General features: G+C 36.5%; 1 protein-coding gene and 1 long non-coding RNA gene across 2 annotated transcripts; both read right to left on the bottom strand.

Moving 5' to 3' along the window:
- Positions 1 to 591: 591 nt before the first annotated feature.
- On the bottom strand, positions 592 to 12,550 carry LOC121632808 (integrin alpha-M-like). Its single transcript, XM_041974562.1, has 27 exons — positions 12,446 to 12,550; positions 12,205 to 12,319; positions 11,640 to 11,767; positions 11,061 to 11,203; positions 10,656 to 10,806; positions 10,016 to 10,172; positions 9,485 to 9,558; positions 8,911 to 9,028; positions 8,029 to 8,165; positions 7,799 to 7,945; positions 7,488 to 7,697; positions 7,268 to 7,401; positions 5,501 to 5,643; positions 5,105 to 5,259; positions 4,860 to 4,985; positions 4,573 to 4,646; positions 3,676 to 3,817; positions 3,497 to 3,595; positions 3,342 to 3,421; positions 3,178 to 3,264; positions 3,021 to 3,090; positions 2,813 to 2,911; positions 2,608 to 2,688; positions 2,397 to 2,507; positions 2,160 to 2,273; positions 1,963 to 2,073; positions 592 to 1,766 (listed from the first exon to the last, which is right to left on the bottom strand). Exons 1-27 carry the CDS (start codon positions 12,524 to 12,526, stop codon positions 1,668 to 1,670), a joined length of 3,186 nt encoding a protein of 1,061 aa, XP_041830496.1. The 5' UTR covers positions 12,527 to 12,550; the 3' UTR covers positions 592 to 1,667.
- A 7,153-nt stretch (positions 12,551 to 19,703) lies between these two features.
- Positions 19,704 to 22,472, bottom strand: LOC121632835. The gene is made up of 3 exons (XR_006008971.1): positions 22,308 to 22,472; positions 20,021 to 20,123; positions 19,704 to 19,801 (listed from the first exon to the last, which is right to left on the bottom strand). It is a non-coding gene; the product is annotated as an uncharacterized LOC121632835 (long non-coding RNA).
- Between the last annotated feature and the right edge of the window lie 337 nt (positions 22,473 to 22,809).

Raw genomic sequence — 22,809 nt, 5'->3', positions numbered from 1 at the left:
TTGTTTTGAATTCTTGTTAATCCTGCCACTGTAGCACCTTAAGTTTATAAAATGAATCCCTTTGCCTACTGGCTCATACAACATTTAGGTCCTACTTCGTCACCGACTCTCCACAATAGCTTATAGCTTAGTGTTGCTTATGGCTGTACTCAACCCAGAAATTAAATGTTGATGAGGGAACTTCTTCACTTTAACAGTTTGTCAGTGTGTTTTTGTGGCTGTGCTATAAATGATGTGGTTGCTTTTCATGTGCTTGCTGGTTAACATGTTTAATGTTTGAGGTTTTGGTTCATAACTATTTGTGTTTTTGGATGAAAATGATGAATGAATGAGTTTTATTGTATGAAATGTTTGGTGGAAAAAACATATCTTACCAACCTGAAAAACTTTGGGAAACCCTCCTAAAGGTGCACTCTGTAAGTTTCTGACTTGTGGATATGTGTTTCTAACTTGTTTGATAGCACAGTGACATTTATTATATAAATTTCTGGAGACAATGGTTATGTGTAGGGGGCAGAGGTCAGGAAATGCAGGCAGTTCAGGCAGGAGGCAGAAAGCTGCTGGTAACAAAGGCTTTAATCCAGAAACTCAGTAACAGAAGACCATATAGTACAGGGATGAACCAAAAGGATCTGACGAAGAGTAATTGAAAACCTGAATTAAATACACAGACTGACAAATTAAACACAGGTGATGTGCATGAGCAATCAGACAATGTGCACTAATGAACAGAAACCAAAGAAACACAAAACTAAGCCCTGAACACCAAAAACCAGCAACAAAAATTAGAAAGATGACCAAAACTAAATACATAAAGTCAGAACAGAAACCATAAACCATGAAAACATCATTGCTCAGCAGCTCCCTGAAGCTGTTCAATAATTCTTGCTTTTAGGACAGGTCACATAACAGCTGAGTTTTGCTTTCTAGGTCACTTGCTAGTACCAGATGTCTTCGACTGATTCTTTAAAGAAACATACAGTAAGAGGACGTGGTTGGTGAAAGAAAGTGAGAAAGAAACAGAGCAAGAGATAAGATAGAACATCAGACCACTGGAGAGCTCAGAGTGCAGGTGATGAAAGATGTATGCTGAATTAGCCGTCATTAGAGGGCAATTACTGAAGAAGTCGGGAAAAGCTGCTTCTTGTTTTTACTGTTGTATGAATATTGCTGTTAGCATGTTACACATCTAATCAATTTGCTCAAAAAATGATACAAACATGTTTAACTCAACATAACACCATATCATTAACACAGGACTCCTATTGTCACTGTAGTATTCACCCTGTTGATGAGGGTAGGGGAGAGGGTTAATAGTTTGGTGTGAAAGTTGGTCGACATAGAATAATGAGCTCTGGTGATTATTTAAGCTATATGTGTGTTTGCAAGTGTGTGAGTGTGAGCATATGTATACAGTATATGAGTTGGGGTGGCCTGAGGGAGTTTATGCCCGACTTTAGTCCCAGTCTGACCCAGTGAGAGATTTCACAAACACACAGGCTGGTTTCTTAAAGTGTTGGCATAGATATTTCATTTATAGAGATTTCCTGAAATAGTAAGATGGGTTGGTTTTGTAGTCAGCTGCAGTCAACAGGTTAATGGTACAAATGGAAAATACTGGATGTGGGGAATGGGTGGTTTCTTTGAGATGAAGAATAATAAGATTTTTATTCTCCTGTGGGTGCACCTCCATCAGCTGCTGTCTCTGTGGCTCCATTTCCATCTTCAGTAATCATCTTATTGTATTTGCTCTTAAAAAACCCAGCCTATGAGTAAAAAGGAGAAAAAAAAAGATAAATAAAAATATAAATCTTAGTTCATAAAATCAGGTAAATAAAGAATGGATTTTTAAATTCAAAGATATATAGATGTATGAATCACTGACAATATATACAAATTCCTTTATTTGGAAATCAATGTAATTAATAAAAAAGTATATATATATATAAAAAAATGTCTCACCTTATACAGACCAGCAGTGAGTAAAGCTAGAAAAGCCAACCCTCCCAGAGAACCTCCTACAATCTCTTTGGTGAAATCTGGTACAGGAAACACTTCTACCTCTGTCTCAATCTGGGAGGTGAAGAGACAGAGTTTTTATTAATTCAAGATGTTTAATCTTTTTTAAGATTTATATTGTTTAATTAATGTTTAATCACTTTGTGAACAGGTGGGTTGTTATTAGTCGCTGTTGAGTAGAAGATGTACTGGTCTCTGTCGTACTCCAGACTGGCCGTGCTGGTTAAGGGGAATTTGGCAGATGGAAGTCCAATCTGAGACAAAACAAGTGGAAGAATAATTTAATCAGATTTTTATTCTTGTTAAATTTCATGAGAGCTGCTTACTGGTTCTGTAATCAGGACCAGTTGCACTTACCACATCCAGTTCATATTTACCTGCTCTATCCATGCTGAACTAAGGTTGGCTGAGATTGTATACGTCTTACTCTCCTTTCTTCCCATGAACCGGCTGCACCTAAACACTCTGCACTTGGCTACAGAGCAGTCCTGTGGTGGACACATGCATAGAAAGCTGCAGTGAAGTGGACAGTAATGTCCATTTATTAGCATATACATTTAAACAGGCACATTATAAAAACATACTTACCACTAATTTATTTTCCTTTATCTGAGCAACAATATCAGTGACAACAGGTTCTTCATCTTTGTCTCGTTGACAGTCTGCAATCTGACAATAAAGTTGATTTATGTCACTTTACTGGAACTGCTCCTCATTTCACCACATACTGCCATGTCTAAGATACATTTAGGGCTTTTTTATAGTTAGTAATTAAAGGTTTCTCTATATTTACCTGCAGACTGTTCAAATCCACCCAAATATCTTTGTTACCGAGCTTTACAGGAACCCTGATCACCACAGTGAAATTAAATGCTCTGATGCTATTTGTAACCTGAGAAGGTGAGAAAGAAAAGTTTCAGAGTGTAATAAAGCATCACGTCTGAAACATAGCAGTAAACTAGAAGATAGTACTGATACTACTGGAAGAAGTAATCTTTCACCTTGATTGATTGTTGGACTGGTTTCTGCAAATTATTTGTTCCAAAAGTGAAATTGCAGTAGTTGAAGGAGCTAAAGAGACATTGTAAACATTAGATATTGGAGCAAAAAAATAGCGTCACTTTTAAATTTATTTTGATTTAACTATGAAACACAGACCTTTCAACTGAAACAAAGATGCTGTATTTCACATCGATCTCTTTCCTCTTGTAGAGTTCACTTGAAGGGGAGTGCTGCTGATTCCCACTGAAAAATAAAGATGGAAATGTTTATAGAAAATATTCATATTCCAAGTTGCTGCACCGTCAGCTGAAGAACTGTACCTGGTGGCGTTTGCAGTGACAAAGATCTTCCTGTCAAGTTGACTATTGGCTCCAATCCCATAGGAGACAATGAAGACAGCCTGGAAATGAAAGAAACCAGAGATCAGATGCCTCCTCTTCTGCCTCAACAGTCTGCAGCATTGCAACAAACCAACCTTGGAGTTGCTTTTGAAAACTGGTTTGTCAATAGTGCAGTCTGTCTTTCCTCGAGTTACTCCATCTTCACTGTCCAAAGAGCTGCACTGAATTCTTCCCTGTATTAAAAGACAAAGCATTGATGTGACTTGGAGAGCAGCTGATCAGAGATGAAACAGACTTGATCCTGATGTCTGACCTGCAGAGCTGAAAACTTCCTGTAGGAGAGCCCAGCTGGGTATGTGAGAATAATAAGACTGTTGTATGAGTTTTCCTCCCTGTTCTCCACAGAGACCGTCACATCCAAAAGATCATCAATGCCAACCGCAATCACTGAGGACCTGAGATTTTATGAAGATGAACAAGAATGAAAGAGAAAATCAAAACGCTTGACAATGCAGCATTGTTTCCACATGAATGCTGACAATCGTAATGCTATCATGCTGGTTAGAACTAGGTAGGTCCTATCCTAGGACCACCACTTAACCCAGAAAGGACCCACCCATGTGTGTTCTCTTTACACATGGGTAAAACATGCAAACACCACACATCGTTGCTATGAGACGACACTAACCACACATCACCATGCAGCCTGACTGAAAGCTGAAAAGATTTATTTTATAAAATAAAGAACAGATGTCCTCTTTAGATTATTTCAGTAACTCTGTGATCAGAAATTAAAACTTCATGTTTAATTTGTTTCACTAAAAGTCTTCAAGGAGTTTCCAGGTGTGCAGACAAGGTGCTGCCAAATCAAGGTAAGTAGGACCTTGTTTTGGTTTGACCACTCTTATAGCTTGGAGACGTTTATTATTAAGGATGGTATTTTACATCATTTTTGAAGTTGACTAGTCAGGCCAATCAAAATCAATTGGCTAATTAGTTGTTATGTCATCAATAATGAAATGAAAAATACTTTATCTACGAAAAGAAATTGTACAAACAAGCATTAAAATGTAATAACATGGATTACTGAACTATGCCTACACAAAACATTGCATTTGAGTAAATTAGAACAGATTTAGATACCATTATTACTAAAACACTAAAAGCATGCCCAACTGTTTATTTATGTTTCCAAGTTTTACTTTTTTACCTGGTGAAGTTGAAGTCCACTTTCAGATTATCAACACATTTCTCATCAGCACCACAGTTGATCTGAAACCTTAACTGTGAAAACAAGATGTTAAAAACATTAGATCAGAGGGTAATAAGAAACGAACACTGTTCAGGATTTATGATGAATCCTGGAAATGTCGGAGCCATGTGAAGCTCTTCAACTGCTTTCATGTCAACATATCAGTTATGCAGAAAACGTAGTGACAAAAAGAAAGCTGTTAATGGAAATGTAATGTTAATGAAGTGTGTTTAAAGGTTACTCACTGGATGAAAGGTTGTTGTTTGATCCTGCTGGGCGAGACTTGGTTTAAGATTTGTGTCAGAAGGTAAACCATCGAAGGTGAATCTGAGCTCGTTCATAAGTGGATTGTGAATATCTTCTGGACAAGCCTGCAACAAGACAAGGGAAACATTATGATGAAGCAAGATAAGACTTAAAGCAAAATACTTTTTTGAAATATCAAATCTGTTTTCTTTAGATCAGTTATTCTGAACTCATTAGGCTCTACCTCAATGAAAAAATTCACACTGCTGCACTGTCGACGTTTTAAGTCCAGAACAAGTGATCCAGTTTCCTCTCGTAGTTTCTCTCTGATGTAAGCTCGGTTATTTGGGGTCTTCCTGGTAGCATCCAGCGTAAAAGTGTAATTAATCTGTGCTTGAGCTGAAACATACAAGAATTTCTTTCATTGTTGGCTTCATAGCATAAATGTCTAAGTCATATTTTGGCTAAATTACAATATCTGTCTAACTGTACTCTCCTAATACTGCTGATTGACTTTACATCATTACCAATAAAACCTTAAAATCTGACTTAGTTAATTATGCTATGAGGCTAATGTTATATAGAAATGCACACAAATACAAGAATGTCAGTGGAAATAAAAATGAGAAGAAGGATGAACCTGTGTTCACTTCAGAGCGTCTGCTCATAGTAAAGCAGATTTCAGCTTGGTTCTTCAGGGGATTTGAACAGTCCACAGTTTGAGTTGGGATTTCATTTGGGTTGAAGGACACAGTTGCTTCCACCATCACTATAGGCCTTGATCTAGAAAGATCATAATTACGACAACTGGAGTGAAAAATAAATTATAAAAAGTCACTAATCCTTGATTAGTTGAGTTTACTAGAAATTTGTGTGGAAACCCGTTGCCTTAAACCACTTTAGTTTTTACAAATGCTGAAACTAAACATATCAAGTTATATTAACTTAAGCGTCCATTAGACTTTACTCTCACCCATTAGTTCACCTAACTCATTTTATTTATAGCGCCTAGTTATTTGAATGAACTCTCTTAAATCACATTTACACAAATTGTTTGATTCTTTCAAATAAAGAATAAATCACACTAAATCAGTTTAATGGAAAGTCAACTTAATAAACTACAACAGATGAGGGATCCAGGACTGCAATCAGCAGAACTAAGAAGTAGAAATGTGACGTTCATGAACGAATAGATTCTTTTGAACGACTCTTTAAAATGAACGATGGGAACCGATTCACAGCTGTGAGAAATTCTTTTTATATACAAATTTTTGACACTGCCTTCATAAAATCAAACTTTATTTATAAAATGCTTTTCATGCCATAGACAACACAAAGTTCTTTATATGATTAAAAACATTTATGCATATCTCAGATCATATGTCATTGTTCAATAACACAAGCCTTTACATACATCAGAGTAGAATAAGAATATTTAATAATTAAGAATAAGAATAAGAGAATTTTATAATAATAAAACCACTCATTGAAGTCTTTCACACAGTCACATGCACACACGTATACACACACATGCAAGCCAAGACCACCCCTCCCAGTTAAAAAAGACTGAATGAATAAATAAATAAATAAATAAATAAGTAAATAAGAAGTAGTATAGTTGAGTAAAATGAAAATAAAATAAATAACATTTGTGACATCATAGAAGTCTGATGTCCAACACACTCCATTCATGTGAAGCATCTATGGGCAGAGATTATTGTTTGGAAACAAATACTGTGTGTTCAAATCAAAACATTTACTAGAATTTGCACTGACTGCTCAGGTTTATTCTTTTTTACCTATATTTTTCCTATAGTTTTTTTAATCTTGTATAGTAGATTTTATATATGTACATATTTTGATTGTTTGCCATTCTAATACAATGCGAAATTTTGTAAGATATTGTAAGAACGAACCAGTCTTTTGAAAGGCTCTTTGAAAGGAACGGCTCTTCAAGATCCAGCTCCAGCTAAAGAGCCATAAATCCCTTCTCTAGCGGTAGTGGGTCTTTTTCTGCCTGTTTATGGTACTCATGGTACCAACTTTAAAATTCAAACAGTGCAAAACTTTCCAACATTGTCTAAATGTAAACATAAAACAGGAAGTAAAGCACATAACTCAAATTCATAGCACAAGCAAAAGGTTAAATCTGGCATTTCCCATGAGCCTTTGTGGTCCTGATAAGTTGAGTTTTGAAAGTAGCCCAGCCCCCTCTGACAGAAATGTAACATGTTCAATTATCTTTCAGTTATCATATCATTTTTATCACACTGCACAATGTTGAAAACAATAAAAACAACTTATTTGTTTTAGTAATGGACACTGTTTATACATAACATTAAATGATAACTAATCACTATTAAAAAGTTTTTGTTCAAACAAAATCTGGGCTAAGAGTAGGACTCACCTCAGTAAGATAACTGTGCCCTTTGAACCCACCGCTAAGTCAGGCAGACCATCACCACTCTGATCGAAACTCCACTGACTGATCGACATGCCAAAGAACTTTAGTCCTGACTGAACCTCAGAGGCAGCAATTCTCTGTGTAACAGTAGATTATTTAATTAACAAAAGTAGAAAATGGAAGAAATTCTTTCAGCTTTTTATTAACTTTTACACTTGCTCACCTGTGAGTAAGCAGGATTGATTCTTTGGCCTCCTTCAGCATGGAATATGTAGATGCTGCCTTGACCATCGTTCTCCAAAGGTGCTCCAACTGCCAAATCACTAAATCCATCTTTGTTTAGATCAGGCAGAACAGCGAGAGAAGACCCAAACCTTCCTCTGTCAGCAGCCCCTTTTAGTACTAATGGAGACTCAAAATGGCACTCGACATTCTGGTGAACATGTCAGGAAGAGGGAGAGTTTCAGCTTATTAAAAAGAAGAAAATATAACAAGTAAATTGACTGAATGTCTCTAGATGAAGCTGCTAATTACCAAGTGGGTCAATGTGCAAATGTAAACTCGTCCCTCTCGATCAGAGTCCTTGTACATCGGAGCAGATATGATGATTAGATCAGTGTAGCTGTCAAGATTCAAATCCATGGTACAAACCTCTGCCCCAAAATATTCACCAATCTGGATCTGTGAAAGACATTTTATATATATAATATACAGCTTTAATGTGTTTCAGGTCTTTCAGGATCGTCTTAGTGGTAAATACTCACCTCACGTTGATTTGGCTCAAGCATTTGCCAGAATGTGTCCATGAAAACCACCATCACAACTCCTCTGTGTTGATATCTTGGAGCTCCAATGATGGTCAGTTGTCCATCTGCAGTTGTTGCCACAGCCATGGAGTAGCCTACAATTTAATGATGATGTTGTAAAATAGTTAAGGCGTACATGGACCGTATGGTAAATGGGATGTTGTGGGTGTGTCCCTGGAGTGTTGGTCAGAACATAAGGAAAGGCGATTCATACAGGTTCATCCAGTCCAAGATTTGCTTCTCACTCAGGTTTGGTACAGCACAGCAACACAATGAGTACAAATAATAATTATAGCCACTTTGTTCTTGTATGTCTGTGTGTGTGGTTTCTTGAACACAAGGCACACAAGTCTGCTCACCCTCTGGAATGTGCTCGCTGGCGCCTAGACACCAGAGCTGTCTTTCTAACAGTTGTAGTTAATAGCATTGGTGAATATCTCAGTTCGGCCAGTCAGGACAAAGCGTTTTTATCCTGCAGAATCTTCTGTACATAATAACATTTTTAGTACCTATAAAAAGAACAAAACGTTCCATTTCTTAAAATAACCTATTGCCTTAAAAAAATTACCCATATGGTGGTCTTCTCCAACACAATCCTGTGGAGTTGTGTACACACACACAATACACATTTTTTGTTGTTTTATTTTGAAGATTTCTTTTTTATGTACAAATATTGTTATTACCTCTGCAGAGAACAAAATTTCCAATTTGGTAAACTGATCAAAATGACCAGTCTTCCCTAACACGGTACTACGTGTTGAAGCTCTCCAGGTCAAAATATTACTTCAGTAGTAGAGCCATAAAGTTGTGTACATAAACAGTCAAATCTAACATTCTCACCAAGATAACTGTCAGGCTCCATAACCATGGGTTCATATGACCCTGTTAGTGTGTGTCCTGTGTACCGCTTGTAGCCTCCCCTCCACTGATTAGCACCAACCATAGCCATCTGGATTCCCTGCAGGTTTGACAGAAATATGAATGAAAAATTAAACTATAAATGTATCATTCATCTAAAATATATTGTGTTTAACAATATAATCCAATTAACCTTTTAAGCATCAAATTTACAGAATTGCCACAAGCACCAGGCCATGTCTCCAGAGAGTTTAAATCTTTTACCACTTTCCACCACTAGATGGCAGATATGTGAATCAGCCATACATAATTGTCATAATAATAATAATAATAATAATAATAATAATAATAGTTTATTATTATAGCTTAAAAAATATATATATACAAAAATCGCAAGTTATGAAATCTAATACAACTGCCAACCTGTGATGCCACAATATGAAATTAAAAGATTAATTTTAATTCCATCATAAAATATTGTTTATATTCAACATTTTTTTCTCATTTGCAAAAGTTTTTAAAACTCCAGAGCCTTAAAGATCCATTTTTATTTTACCTCAGGCACGTAAGCTGCTCTGAATCCCTCTTGAGACATTTCCAGTTTCAGTGACTCACCACTTGTTTGAGATCCTGTATGAGTAACAAAATAAATAAATAAATAAAAGAAAGCTTAACTTATTTAATGCTGCATTATACCATAATCCTGTATAACCAGAAAAAATGTAATAACATGGATTACTGCTGCAGAAAATGGATGGATGGATAAGCAAAAAATGGAAGCTTAAGTAACTGAATGTGACATTATGCCATACACTGCATTTAATTTGAATTCAGAGTTTCACTGAGGCGTTAGTGAGATCATAGATTTTTAAAAACAACTTTTACTTACAAGTCCTGTGTAGACTAAAAGAAACATGTCAATTTTAGAAGTCATGACTCGGAGTAAGTGGCTACTTTAAACTTCAATTATGATTTTAATTTCATGCATAATGTAAAAAAGTATTAATTGTTCACGTTTTGCATACAGATCAAATACATTTTAGAAAATGGAACAACTGATTTGAATCTGTTTTGATAACACGTGTACCTTCAATAGAAAAAATTTTGTCTTGCAAATTCTGTCGAATCTTCTCAAGCGCCTCAAAGGTCTTCACTTCAAACACGTGGTTTTCTTGTGGTTTAGATGCAATGATCCTCAGTTCTTGTAATGCACTAGGATTGTAAGGGCTAAATGCATTCCCAACCTATGGATATTAAAACAAATATTTTATAAGTTAAGGGTTTAGATGCAAAGATCCTGAATCAACCCTCAGACAGGTGTATCACAATATATGAATGTTTGAAAAACGTACAAATCAAATCTGTGGATCAACTCTGCAAGACTTAGAATACAAGTAAATTTTACAAGTGCAAACTAATGTCCTACCTTATATACATTTCAGTCAGTCTGCAATATGAAATGTTCAGTCTGACTTAACCAATCACCATCTGACTCATGGCTGCAGTATAAGTTTGGTTGTAGATACACACTGTTGCTCTCCTTCTAATCACGATTGGTTAACCATTATAAAGCTGCTATGTGAACAAAACTGATCATCTCCATCCGGTATACAGTTAAGTGTGTAAAAAGGCAAAAAGTTTGAACTTAAAGGATTTAACTGTATTTTAAGACTTGCATAATTAAACTATACACAATGATTTAATGAGTTCATATAATTACAACTTACCCCAATAGCGAATCTAACAATATTCTTAGAGTCAGCTTTTTTTATTGCTCCCTGTAAGTTGTTGCGGTCATTAGACTCTCCATCTGTAATGACTATCAAAATTTTCTTCACCTCTGACCTGGAACCTCTGGATGTTAGGAAGACATTTTCCCTGAAAAAAGAAAGATTTTAATTTTGTTGTTGCAAGTCACAGCAGTAAATGTGCACAGTTACAAATTTCACAAAAAACTGGATGATAAATAACTAACCAAGAAAGAAAAGACTCAACAATGAAATTTCTAAATGTGCAAGTTTTTTTATTTTCAAAAAAAAAAAAAAAAACAAAAAAAAAAAACAAGTGAAAACGTTTTCTCTACACATGAATTTTTGCTATACAACGTAGACCAGAATGATAAAGGTACGTACACAACATGTGTAATGGCTTTAGCAGTAAAAGTCCCCCCTCTGATCTGCCTTATTTGTTGAATTTGTTGTCTCCAATTATTAGGATCAAATCCTTTGAAGTCGTAATGGATTATGGGGTCACTGGAGAACTGAGTGATGGCAAACTGCAAAAGAAAACATATTAAATGTATACAAGTTAGAAATTAATTTTCTAAAGGCAAAATATCTACTAGGAATAATATTGGAAATATATTCCTCAAAAAGATATGGAGGTATTTAGTAGATGTGAAGCTTTCCATTTTAATACCACACCTTTATTTTTATTCATTTGAACTGATTTCATTGAGTAAATATGACTGTTACAGAAATATTTTATTTATCTTGTTAAGAGTAAAGATTTTTAGTTTGTCCAAAATTATAGTTTTTACAGTTTGATAACATGAAGCAAGTTTTCTGTTTCTCTCTGTCTATGAAAATATCCAAAATAAGTGATTTCTGAAAGCCTCGCTCATTAAGAACAAACTAAAATTAATGGATTGCAGAATTTTCTTTTCTTGTATTATTTTTGCTGTTTAATGAAAAAGTTAAACATAGACTTACTTGTGTATCTTTTCCCAGCAGTGACTCGACCAGTTTAGCAACAAAAGTTTTCATTCTTTCAAAATCTTCAGGACTCACACTGCCTGAGCCGTCCAACAGAAATGCGATGTCAGCTTGGGCTCTGCACTCTGTTAATAAGACAAGATAAATACACATCTGAACAGAAGTTTGCAGTTTCCCCTCAAGTGTAGGGTTAGTACTTGTATTTTTCACACACAGCAGGTGAATCCACACAAGGTACAAGACAGCTAATGCTACAGCTCCTGGTAACAAATATGGAGGACTTTCTTCCAGCTGTTTTAATTGGTAGAAGACAAACATTAAATATATGACACTAAACTCTTTAACAGCTTATTATTCTGGCTTTGTAAAATAATAAATAACAAATAAAAAAGTCTAGAAATGAATCAAATGTGTTTTAAAAACATGATCAAGTTTCAAAATGTTCGTATGTGGAACCTGCAAACATCAGCTGGATGATTGTATGTTTGTGCAAACATACATCAGATTGTGTGTGAGAAGAGGGATGTCTTTGTGCTGACCTTCCATTAAAATGTATATTTACCTTCAATAGAAGATGGTACAGGTGGCCCAATTCTATTAGATTTTTTTATCTCAATGCAAACCCCACTGTACATGGTGATACTTTTACAGTCTTTAGGAATGGTTGGACCACATGCCTGGAAAAGAAATGAAAGGAATTTTATTGATAGATTATTTATTTTCTGTTTCTTTAAGCAATTCATTTACATGCTGCAAGAAAAATGGTTCAGAGAATTTGAAATCTCTGTAATTCACCAACTTACCGCAGTTTTCTCTGTGATGGGATCATATGTCATTGCCAAACCAAGTGACATGTTGACTGCAAATTCTGGCACTGTGAACATTTTCAAAAAGTCTTAAATAAATAAAAGCATAAATAACAAAACAAAAATGACAAACCAAAGCAATCACATGTGAAAACCCTCCCTATGTACGACGATTATAATTGTGTGTAATTTAAGACTGTAGCTGAGGCGATTATCACATTGTTGTCCTTGTGGTATGCTTTAAAGAAAGTGGATTGAAAAACACAATTTTCATATTTAATTTCAGTTATACCGTGGTCTGGGTGAAAACTCAATTCTGATTGGCTGGAGGGTGTCCTTTAAAAAGTGACAATGGACGCCTATAAAATAAGTTCTGGCTCAATAGACTTGTTGTAAATTGGGGGCTTAGGAGCATGATCTTGCCACTCTCCAGTGAGAGGAAGAGCCCTCCTGCACTCAGGGAAGGTGTCTTGCAGGGCTGGACCGGCTTTCCCCGGAACTGTCATCTCTGTTTGGCCGGGCCAGCACCCCGGGGGAGGGTCTCGAAACCCGGGTGAGTTAAGTTGTTTTTTATCTTTATTTGTTAATAGGTGTGTGTGCAGGTGTGTATGTGTGGGAGGGCAGGGTTTTACTGGTTTTAGATACAACAGCCATTTAGCTCCCCGGTGTGGGAAGCAGTAGTAGAGTGGAGCGCTGGGCCATATGCGCACGTAGCTTGCCTGTGTTCCACAAGTGTGTTAGATTCTTCCGGTTCAGTGTAGAATCCTAAATGGCGGGTTGATGTGTAATGGATGTGCAGTGCAGTGCTTCGCTTTATAGGGGTGTGGTGTGACATTGGGTGGTTTGCAGTGTACCCTAAATCAGGTGAAATGTGTGTTAGGAAGCAGCATGTCTCCTACTATTAATACTGTGGACTCCCCGAGCAATCGCGAGCTGTTCTTATATGCTTTGAAATAATAAAGTGTTGTTATTCCTGTGACCTCATTGTGTTCTCTGCTCCTGGTGTAATAATCTTCAGAAGGGATTCCTGGAAATTACTGAGTATTACAGTTGTAAAAGCAGCTTGCAGGCTTATTGGGCTCCGTCAGTCCCGGAGAGACTAGAATGGAGAAACATTTTGTTGTCCCACAACGTCCCAACCAGCAGTAGTCAGGGTCCACAAACATTAAACTCCGTCCTTCAAAGGCTACTATGGACATGCCAGCATCTTTATGAGATGTCGCAATCAACGGCAATGTTGCATTTCATTTTAAATAGGTCATCGCCTGTCTTTCTTCCTTGATTACCTTATGTGTTGGAGTGGTGTTGGTAAGGTGAAATAGCAATAATACGTTTAAAACCCCCAGTAAACCTAAAAAGGGTAGGTTAAAATAAAATACACCTTGGCAGGTGGATTCCCATAAAAATAAAATTTTATTTGGACAATTTTTTAAAACAATTAATAAAACAGAAAAAATTTCCCAAAACAACCCTATATGCCAGGGTTAAATCGTATACGGAGGGTCGATGAACTGAAGGAGCTGGTGGAAATCCAAGCAGAGACAAAACAGCAACCTCTCACGCACAGTATAGCTTAGGGCACGCTCACGTGTCCAAAAAAGAGGAAAACACACCAATCATATGATGTAGATTAATGTCCCACTCCGTCTGACAAGCGAAAGCAGTCTTACCAGTACATCCCGAAAAGGGGAGGGAGAGAGATTATTTGTATTATTGATCTGAATTAATTTTTTTTTTCTAATAACATCTGGTAGGAACCAAAGTTATGTTCCTTGGTGCCCATCAACCCGTTTTTTGGTTGTTAAACTGCTCTCCAGAAGCACGAGGCATAAGAGGGTTTCATGCTGAAATAAGATGCATGTTTTTTAAGATTTCCTTTTTTTGTTGAACTACTTAATTCCCTCTTGGTTATGTGCAGCCAGCAAGGTATGTGTTACAGCCAGTCATGCCACTCGCAGCCAGTCATGCCACTCCTCCACCTGCAGTCCCCTGATCCTCCACACCTGTCCCTGATTCTCTCACTACAATCAAGTCAGATCAGCCACACCTGTTTTCCTTTCACCAGTCAGCCCTTATATACCCCAGCACCACAGTCACTCCCTGTCGGACCTTAAGGTTCATCCCTGCATGGACCCGTCTATGTTCTATACCCCTTGAATCTCCTTCCAGTCCTCCTGCTGCCTGTGGTAGTAAGAATGACTTATCTCTCTTATCTTAAATAAAGAAGATGTTTATGTACCTTTGTCTCCGAGGGGTCCATCCATAACAGTATGTTATTTAAATCTTTGATTATGTGCATTTATAGAACAATTCAGTGTCTTTAATTCAATGTCATTTGTATATTTGAATGCTGACAGTTCGACGGTGGATTTCTTTTTGCCTGCTAAGGTGTACTTGAATAAATTCATCAGTGAACAAGAACTATGGCGTGATGTTTATCCCGGAGGGAGTGACAGTCAAACTCGGCACCTGTGTGCGCAACCCAGCTCCTGCTTGCCACGGAAGACGGCTCGTTAAAACGGTGCTCGTTAAGGCCGCTCGTTAATGCGGCATGACACTGAAGTACTCACAAATCAATCTGTTTCCACGACGTCCATAAGTCAGGTACTAAAGTGAAGAGTGTTCTGAAAGGTGACACAAGAAGTGGAAACTGAAAAGGACTTTGTGAAGCATAAATATAATAGCAGTGTGTCTTAAGATATGAACGGAGCATGATATTTGATTAAGGTTTTAGGTGTTTTAACAATACTGCCACTCTTAAGTGTTATTGATAAAGGGTTGTTTGTTTATTTCAGTGTTTTAAGTGCATTTAAGTCCAGAAATTAAGAGAAGTTTTTTGTGTTGGTGTGTTGGAGCACGGAAATCTGGAAAACCTGCCAGATTGGTGCCTTCGAGGACCGACGTTGGCTACCCCTGCCATATAGTTTATTGTTATAAGTAACATTTCAACAGTAAGTTTTTGTAATGTTTTCATCTTGTTAGTTGCCTGCTTTTAAAGGGATTTTTTCTTTGGAAGCTGCAACCTTAGCTTTCTCAGTATTGCTTAGTCTTAGCTAAGTATTCTTGTTGAAGATACTGTTTATATAAGACAACTTTAGTTACACAGAAGATTTCAAATAACGTAAAATGTCCCAAAAAGGTGAAATTTCTCAAGTTGTTGCACCTATCACAGAGCAAACATTAGAGCCACAGCAGACAGATGAGTCTAGTGCTGTAACACAAGCACTGCAAGCAAAGCAAACTGCTGAACAATCAGAAGAATGCCGTCGATGTGAAAGAACCCAGAAGTTAACAGAAAAGGGAAAGGAATTTATGGAAGAGAAACTCAAAAGATTATTTCTTTACTTTGAAAGTATTTATGAACGATGGAAAGCTCTGATTAAAGTGGCTAAAAGATCTATCGTGAATCAAGATCCTAGTGACATCATACAAGAGCAACACTGTTTAAAGAGAGATGTCTGAACTGCATGTTGTCTATGATGCATACAGAAAGACTGACAGTCCACCTCATGACATGTGACACAAAATGGATAATTGTACATCAATCACTGATATTGTTGCACAGGATGCACAATCTGAAATTGAAGGATTGAAAGAGATGCTGACTTGGCCAGATGCTGCTTCCATCTTTGCAACATCAACTTCCAGTGTTTCACTTCCAGGCTTTAGCTGTTCTATAGCTAATTCCACTCATTCTGATAGTTCATAAGTAGAAAGACATGAAGCTGCTGTTGAGTTAGCAGCTACGCAGGTTGTGTTGAAGATTATGGCTGAAGAAGAGTATCACCAGCAGGAGTTGCAGAGGCTTGAAACTGAGCACAAGTTAATAGCTGTAGATCAAGAAGCTGCTGCTGTAACTCGATGTCTTCAAGAAGAAAAAGAAGAAATGGAACGAAGGCTGGAAAGAGGGAGACACAAAGCTGTTCTCTAAGGAAACAACAAGAGGAAAATGCTGCAAGAAAAAGGAGTATAGAAGACTTGAAAAGACAACTTGAACGTCTGGGGGAGATAAAAAGGCTGAATGCAGCCAGAGCAAGACTGCAGGTTTATGATGGAAAGGAGCTTCATCCTGACCAAGAATCTAAACCAGTGACTTGTGAACTTCCAGCAGTCAAGCAACCAGTTCCTGAAATGACTACCATGTATCAACTGCCAGATCCACCAATAAATGTGGCTACAAGAACTGTCGTTCAAGATGACAAAGTGGACTTTTTGGAGGTCTTGGCAGAGGCAATGACTAATAGCTTACCCATTCCAGAGTCAACTATCTTTTGTGGGGATCCACTCAAGATCAACCAGTGGAAGGCATCCTTTAAAACATTTATTGAGAGGAAAAATATTCCAACCACTGAGAAAATCTTCTTCCTTCAGAAATATGTGGGAGGAACAGTCAGAGATGCAATAGAAGGTCATTTTTTGACAGATTCAGATGAAGCATATCATGCAGCATGGATCCTGCTCAGTGAAAGATATGGTGACTCCTTTGTTACTGCCAGGCCAAAAATAGCCTCAAGGGAGAGTGCTGACCTAAGGAGATTTGTGGACTTCTTACGCAGTTGCAAATCTGCCATGACTCATAATGAGCATCTCCATATTCTCTCTCTGCGTGCATTTATAAGAGGAAATGTCCAACAGTTGAGGTGTGATCAAGGCACAAACTTTGTAGGTGCGAAACGAGAATTCATAAATGCAATGAAGGACTTAAAACCATGAGCAGCTGAAAAAACATTGATGTGAGGTCATAATGAACATCCCATCATCAATTCATATGGGTGGTATTTAGGAAAGACAAATAAGGACGATCAGAAATATTCTTACAGCAATCCTTGATCAGTCAGCTAAAAGGCTGGACAGTTCTTCACTTAGAACCTTTCTGTATGAAGTGATAGCAATTGTTAACAGCAGACCACTGACAACAGAACATTTTAATGATCCAACAAGCCTTGAGCCTGTCACACCCAACCACATTCTTATGATGAAGTCTGTCATAATAGCGCCACCTCCTGGTGAGTTTGTAAGTCACGATTTATACCTGCGCAAGAGATGGCGTCAGGTGCAGTTCTTGGCTAATGACTTTTGGTCAAGATGGAAGAAGGAGTACCTCCTCAATCTTCAGCAAAGACCAATATGACAAAAGAACAGAAGAAAGATGAGGGTGAGTGACATTGTCATCCTTAGAGATGAGAGTTCCCCACAGTACCAGTGGAGATTAGCAAGAGTGACTGAGGCCGTTCCTAGTTTTGATGGAATAGTCAGAAAGGTGAAGTTGCTGATGAGGGATTCTATTGTTGATGATCAGGGATATGGTATTACAAAACCTGTTTATCTTGATAGACCTGTGCATAAAACTGTTTTACTGACTGAAGCAGAGTAGTTAAGGGGATTTGTGACCCTAATTTAAGGCTCATTTATGACAGAGTGAAATTGTGAATATAGTGTACTGAAATCCCCGGTTTGTGATTTGGTGGGAGTTTAACTGCCATATTAGGGTCAGTGTATATAATTTTATTTGTATCATTGATCTGAATTGATATTTTTTTTAAATAACATCTGGTAGGAACCAAACATGTTCCTTGCTGCACATTGACCCATTTTTTTTTTTGTTAAACTTTTCTCCAGAAGCATGAGGCAGAAGAGGGTTTCATGCTGAAAGAAGAAGCATGTTTTTTAAGATTTCCTTTTTTTTTATTTTTGCAGTTGAACTACTTAATTCCCTCTTGGTTATATGCAGCCAGCAAGGTATGTCATTTAAATCTTTGATTATGTGCATTTATAGAAAAATTCAGTGTCCTTAATTATATGTCATTTGAATATTTGTATGCCAACAGTTTACCACTGGATTCCTTTATGCCTGCTAAGGTGTACCTGAATAAATTCATCGGTGAACAAGAACTATGGCGTGGTGTTTATCGTGGAGGGAGTGACATCGACTATAGGGCTGCAACCATTTTATTTTATAAATTCTAGTATATCTCAAGTAAACCATCATATTTATATTTTATCAATACATATGATCTTGAATAACTGTAATCAGTAATTCGGCTTTTACCCCTGTCAAGGAGGTGGCTGAGGTTATATCTGCCGCCTTCAAATCAGTGCCAAGAAACTGTGGATTCATTATCAGTGCATGTAGGAATTTAATAGTGGGGTGATAAATTGGGCCACTCTAAGGTAAATAAATTAGAAAACAAAAGAGAAGTATTGAGTAACAATGAATTGTGTTTTTTCATTGTTACTATAGATCGTTTTCAATGTGCTGAATTTATATATAAGTATAATTGTTCAGGTCCTATCAGCTGTCCTTTGGAGAACAGCCGTGTTCAGGTAAAGTGGTCCACCCCCTCAGCTAAAATGATAATGTAATGATACCAGGCTATTATGAATGAATATTAAAATAAGATGAGCTTTTCAGTTCTTACAATTGTAAGTGAGTGCCTCACCAACCATAAACTTCACCACACCTCACTGGTCCAGGACTAGCCGTAAGCTCGGAGGGAACCAGGCTTTTGCGATGGCAGCACCTAAACTGCAAACCAGCTGCCTTTATAGACAGGCATCCTATAGATCTGTTTTTAAATCTCTTCTTAAAACCCATCTGTTTAACACCAAATGAGATGATGACATTAAGATCTATTTTAGATTCATATGATTTTATTTATTTGAATTATTTAATTTAATTTAATTTTATTGTATTTTATTTTATTGCATTATATATGTTCAATTGTTGTTTGTATGCTATTTATTTTAAGTAAGATGTTATGTGCACATTGTGGCATTTTGCTTCATCTACCTGGTGTTTTAAAGTGTGTTATAAATAAAATTGCATTTGCAGCAGTGATCCCCTCTGGATCGAGCTGAAAATAAAAGTCTGCCGCCCTGTGACTGGACCCGGCCGGGAAAAGCGGAAGAAAATGGATAAGGGGTGGATATTAGCAGAATGATGTTATTAGTGAGTTAAACCTTCGTTGTGTATGTTCATTTGCTAAAATTACAATAAAGATCAATATTCCAAACGTTTTTTCATCCTTATTGTTTAAAATAACCTGCCGCAGATGTTTAAATAAGTGTTTATTCCTACAATTTTGTTGAGAGACCTGAAAGAATGTACACCGAAAAGAGGGCATTTTCCCTCACTTATATCCATCATTTCATCGTTAAGGTTCTGTCCCAAGAACACAAAGACTCATTGATGGAAAAATGTGTTTAAAATTTCAGATAATTTTGTCAATACTTTTGGAAATGAATAGTTTCCTACCTGGAACTTGCAGACGTTGGCATCTCTCAGTGGTGCACCTAAATATCTGACCCCTTCGATGTCCTGAATACTGTTGAAGAGGGGCACTGACGAGCAAACTAATAAAACCAGACAAACATTAAATAATGGCAGGTTATTTACTTTTCTGTTAGGAAGCTTGAGTTATTATTATGTATTTGATTATTATTGTTTTTTATTTTATTTTATTATTGTGAAGTGTATATATGACTGAATTCTAAGTTAGAAGTAAAAAATCACAAGCAGCAAACATGGCAGCTGTTAATCTATAACAGACTATAATGTATTCTCTGACTCACTCTGATCGTCTTTGCACCACCTGGTAGCCAAAACCTGCAGCAGGATTCTGCAGGGACTTCCAAGCCAGAGGGTCAATGTTGAAACAAAGTGCAGCTTTTAACACTGAGGAATGAAGAAGAAACATTTAAAATTATGATGTGATTCTCTTTCATTTTATTGATCAAATCCAATTTGTCATATTTAAAATGTTATAGATTTAAACATTTATGTTGGTTATGAGGGTTTATGTTGTTTTTTTTTTTTAATACCACTAGAGAGCACTAAAGGAAGAACTTGTCAAATTCAGAGCATAGCAGTTCAAAGCCTTTATAAGAAAAAAGTAAAACATACTGCAGGTGTAATTTTAAAGCCCTTTGTTTCCCCAGCAGAACCCATATTTTACTATTATCATATTTATTAAAGCAAACCTGAATAGCATTTTTTCTATTTCCTTTTATTTTTATTTATTTACTTATTTTATAATAGATAATTTAAAAAAAGTAAAATCAATAATGAATAAATTAAAATAAAAAAAAAATAAAAAGGAAAGTGATGGAAAATTCTTGTATTGAATACAAGATGATTCTGTTTCATTTTATTGATCAAATCCAATTTGTAATATTTAAAATGTTATAACTTTAAACACTTAACAATACATGTTAGTTATAAGGGTTTATGTTGGTGTTGTTTTTAAAAAATACCACTAGAGAGCACTAAAGGAAGAACTTAAAAAGTAAAACATATCATTTTAAAGCCCCCTTTCCCCCACAAGAACACATATTTTATTATTACCATATTTATTACCATATTTATATTTATTACCATATTTATTAAAGTAAACCTGAATAGTATTTATTTATTTTTTCCAGTTTCCATTTATTTTTATTTGTTTATTTATTGTAATAGATAATTCTTAAAATTAAAATAAATAAATAAAAAATTAAAAGGAAAGTGATGAAAAATTCTTGTATTGATGATATTGCGATAGATCTGTGAAGACACAGCTAGTCATTAAAGATTGTTGTCAGAGCTGTTTTTACAGGACAAAGTTATCTTTAGTGCCCCCGGAAGTGAATATAGTTGTAAAACACATCAAAGGATTTTATTGCATTCTGCTGTGGTTGGTCAACATGAAGCCTGACTATGGAGTCCCACATCAGTGGACATGACAACTGTTCTCAAGGGGGTTGGACTATATAAGGATGTGTCCTGAGACTGGACTCTAATTCTAACACTGTCGGCTGGCCTGCGTTTAAAAGCACCTGCACGGTACCTGGGGGAGGTCAGGGACCTCCTAACTGAGAAGGAACCCAGTCTGAATTGACTGTGTTAAAAGGGGCCAAGACCATCGATCCTTGGAGAGTGTCGGGAATCAACTGCCGAACCACGACTTCAGATATAGTGAGAAGCAGACTTTGTGAATTTATAGAGAAAAGAATTTGCAGAGGAATTCTTAACTAAATCCACATGGGGATTTAGGTGTGTCTGGGACACACATTATAGTCTGGGACTATTTTAGAGGTTCAGGGAACCTCATTTGAGTGTCTGGGATACATATAATAGTCGGGGACTATTTAAAGAGGGTTCAGGCAACCTCAGTAAGAGCTCTTGTCACCATGAAACAAGGTAGTTCTTTATAGTTGGAAGGAGATGTGAAGTTTATGTTTTGGTGAGATTTTGCAAAGTGAGAAGTGGAAGAGAAAGTTTAAGCTTGATGAGAAACTGAATGTGGATGGATGTCAAAAATTAGTGGATGAACCAACAAAGAAAAAAAAGAACTGAAAGAGGAGCCTCTTCCCTTTTGTCGTAGTTAAAATTTATGAAGATTTAAATCAATATGCTATGAAAAATTGTTCTCAGTGTTAAAAACTTTAGGCTTAAAAAAATTTGTTTTAAAAGACCGGTGACCTTTACATCAGCTGGACATAAAGGATTGTTGGTTTCCTTTGCATTTTGAAGTGTTTGTGATCATACAGTAATGTTTTCTCATTGTTTCTAAAAAAAAAAGCCACCCTGAGGTTCTGCTTTTTTTTTTTTTTCAGTGACACAGCCTTAGTTTTTATAACTCCAAACAAGAGTGACAGAAACATATAGCTTTATCTTTTCAGAACAAACTTACATTTATTGTCTTAAATTTAGTAGCTGAGTACGTTGGTGATGGTGTCTAAGAATAAAAAGCAAGCAATCTCTTGGAAACTGAACACTTGACACTGTTTTTCTTGACACAATACCTCTAATTCTCATTAATAATGGATGTGGTTTTTCTTCTGGCAAGTCAGAAAAATATGCTGCAAAACACAAACTTACCTGAAAGGAAAAATGTAGTTGAGATCATCCAATCCATTGTGTTCGTCTCATGGAAGACAGTCAAAGTCTAAAGTCAAAGAAATTTCTCTGAAAATTCAAAAGCAATTACTTTCCCCTGCTGAAAGTGTCCAGTGGAAAAGATTGAATCAGACTGCAGAACTCACTAATATGCAGTCATACAGAGGAACTGTGATGTAGGAGGAGTTACTATATTACCAGGTTTTAATGTTCCTGAACAACTCCTTCAAGAAAATATGTGTGTGTATTTAAGTTTTTAGGTAATACTCTTCTTTTTAAGTGTACGATTCAGCCGAATTGTTATTTTCTGGGCAATCAAAATAAGAAGATCTAGCAGAAATGAAGATTGAAATAGCAAATAAATGCTGCCATCTATTCTATTCTTTACTGAGAAAAAGGAAGTGGGCAACGTTGGTTTCTTTTGTCCAAACTGTGTTGTGGATCTTGTCTCGTTCCATAACCAGCAGGAGAGAAAGAAAACTAA

This window comes from Melanotaenia boesemani, chromosome 21 (assembly GCF_017639745.1).
Source record: "Melanotaenia boesemani isolate fMelBoe1 chromosome 21, fMelBoe1.pri, whole genome shotgun sequence".
Classification (NCBI taxonomy): Eukaryota; Metazoa; Chordata; class Actinopteri; order Atheriniformes; family Melanotaeniidae; genus Melanotaenia; species Melanotaenia boesemani.
The sequence above is the reverse complement of the archived record's forward strand: the minus strand, read 5'-3'. Positions and strand labels throughout refer to the sequence as shown.

Bases quoted from the DNA above. Each gene is read 5' to 3' on its own strand.
- LOC121632808 (XM_041974562.1), bottom strand. From the start codon at position 12,526: ATGTTCACAGTGCCAGAATTTGCAGTCAACATGTCACTTGGTTTGGCA. The intron at 12,320-12,445 runs GTAAGTTGGTGA...TTTCTTTTCCAG, and splicing joins CCATCACAGAGAAAACTGCG to GCATGTGGTCCAACCATTCC. The intron at 2,508-2,607 runs GTAAGTATGTTT...TGTCCACCACAG, and splicing joins TAAAGGAAAATAAATTAGTG to GACTGCTCTGTAGCCAAGTG.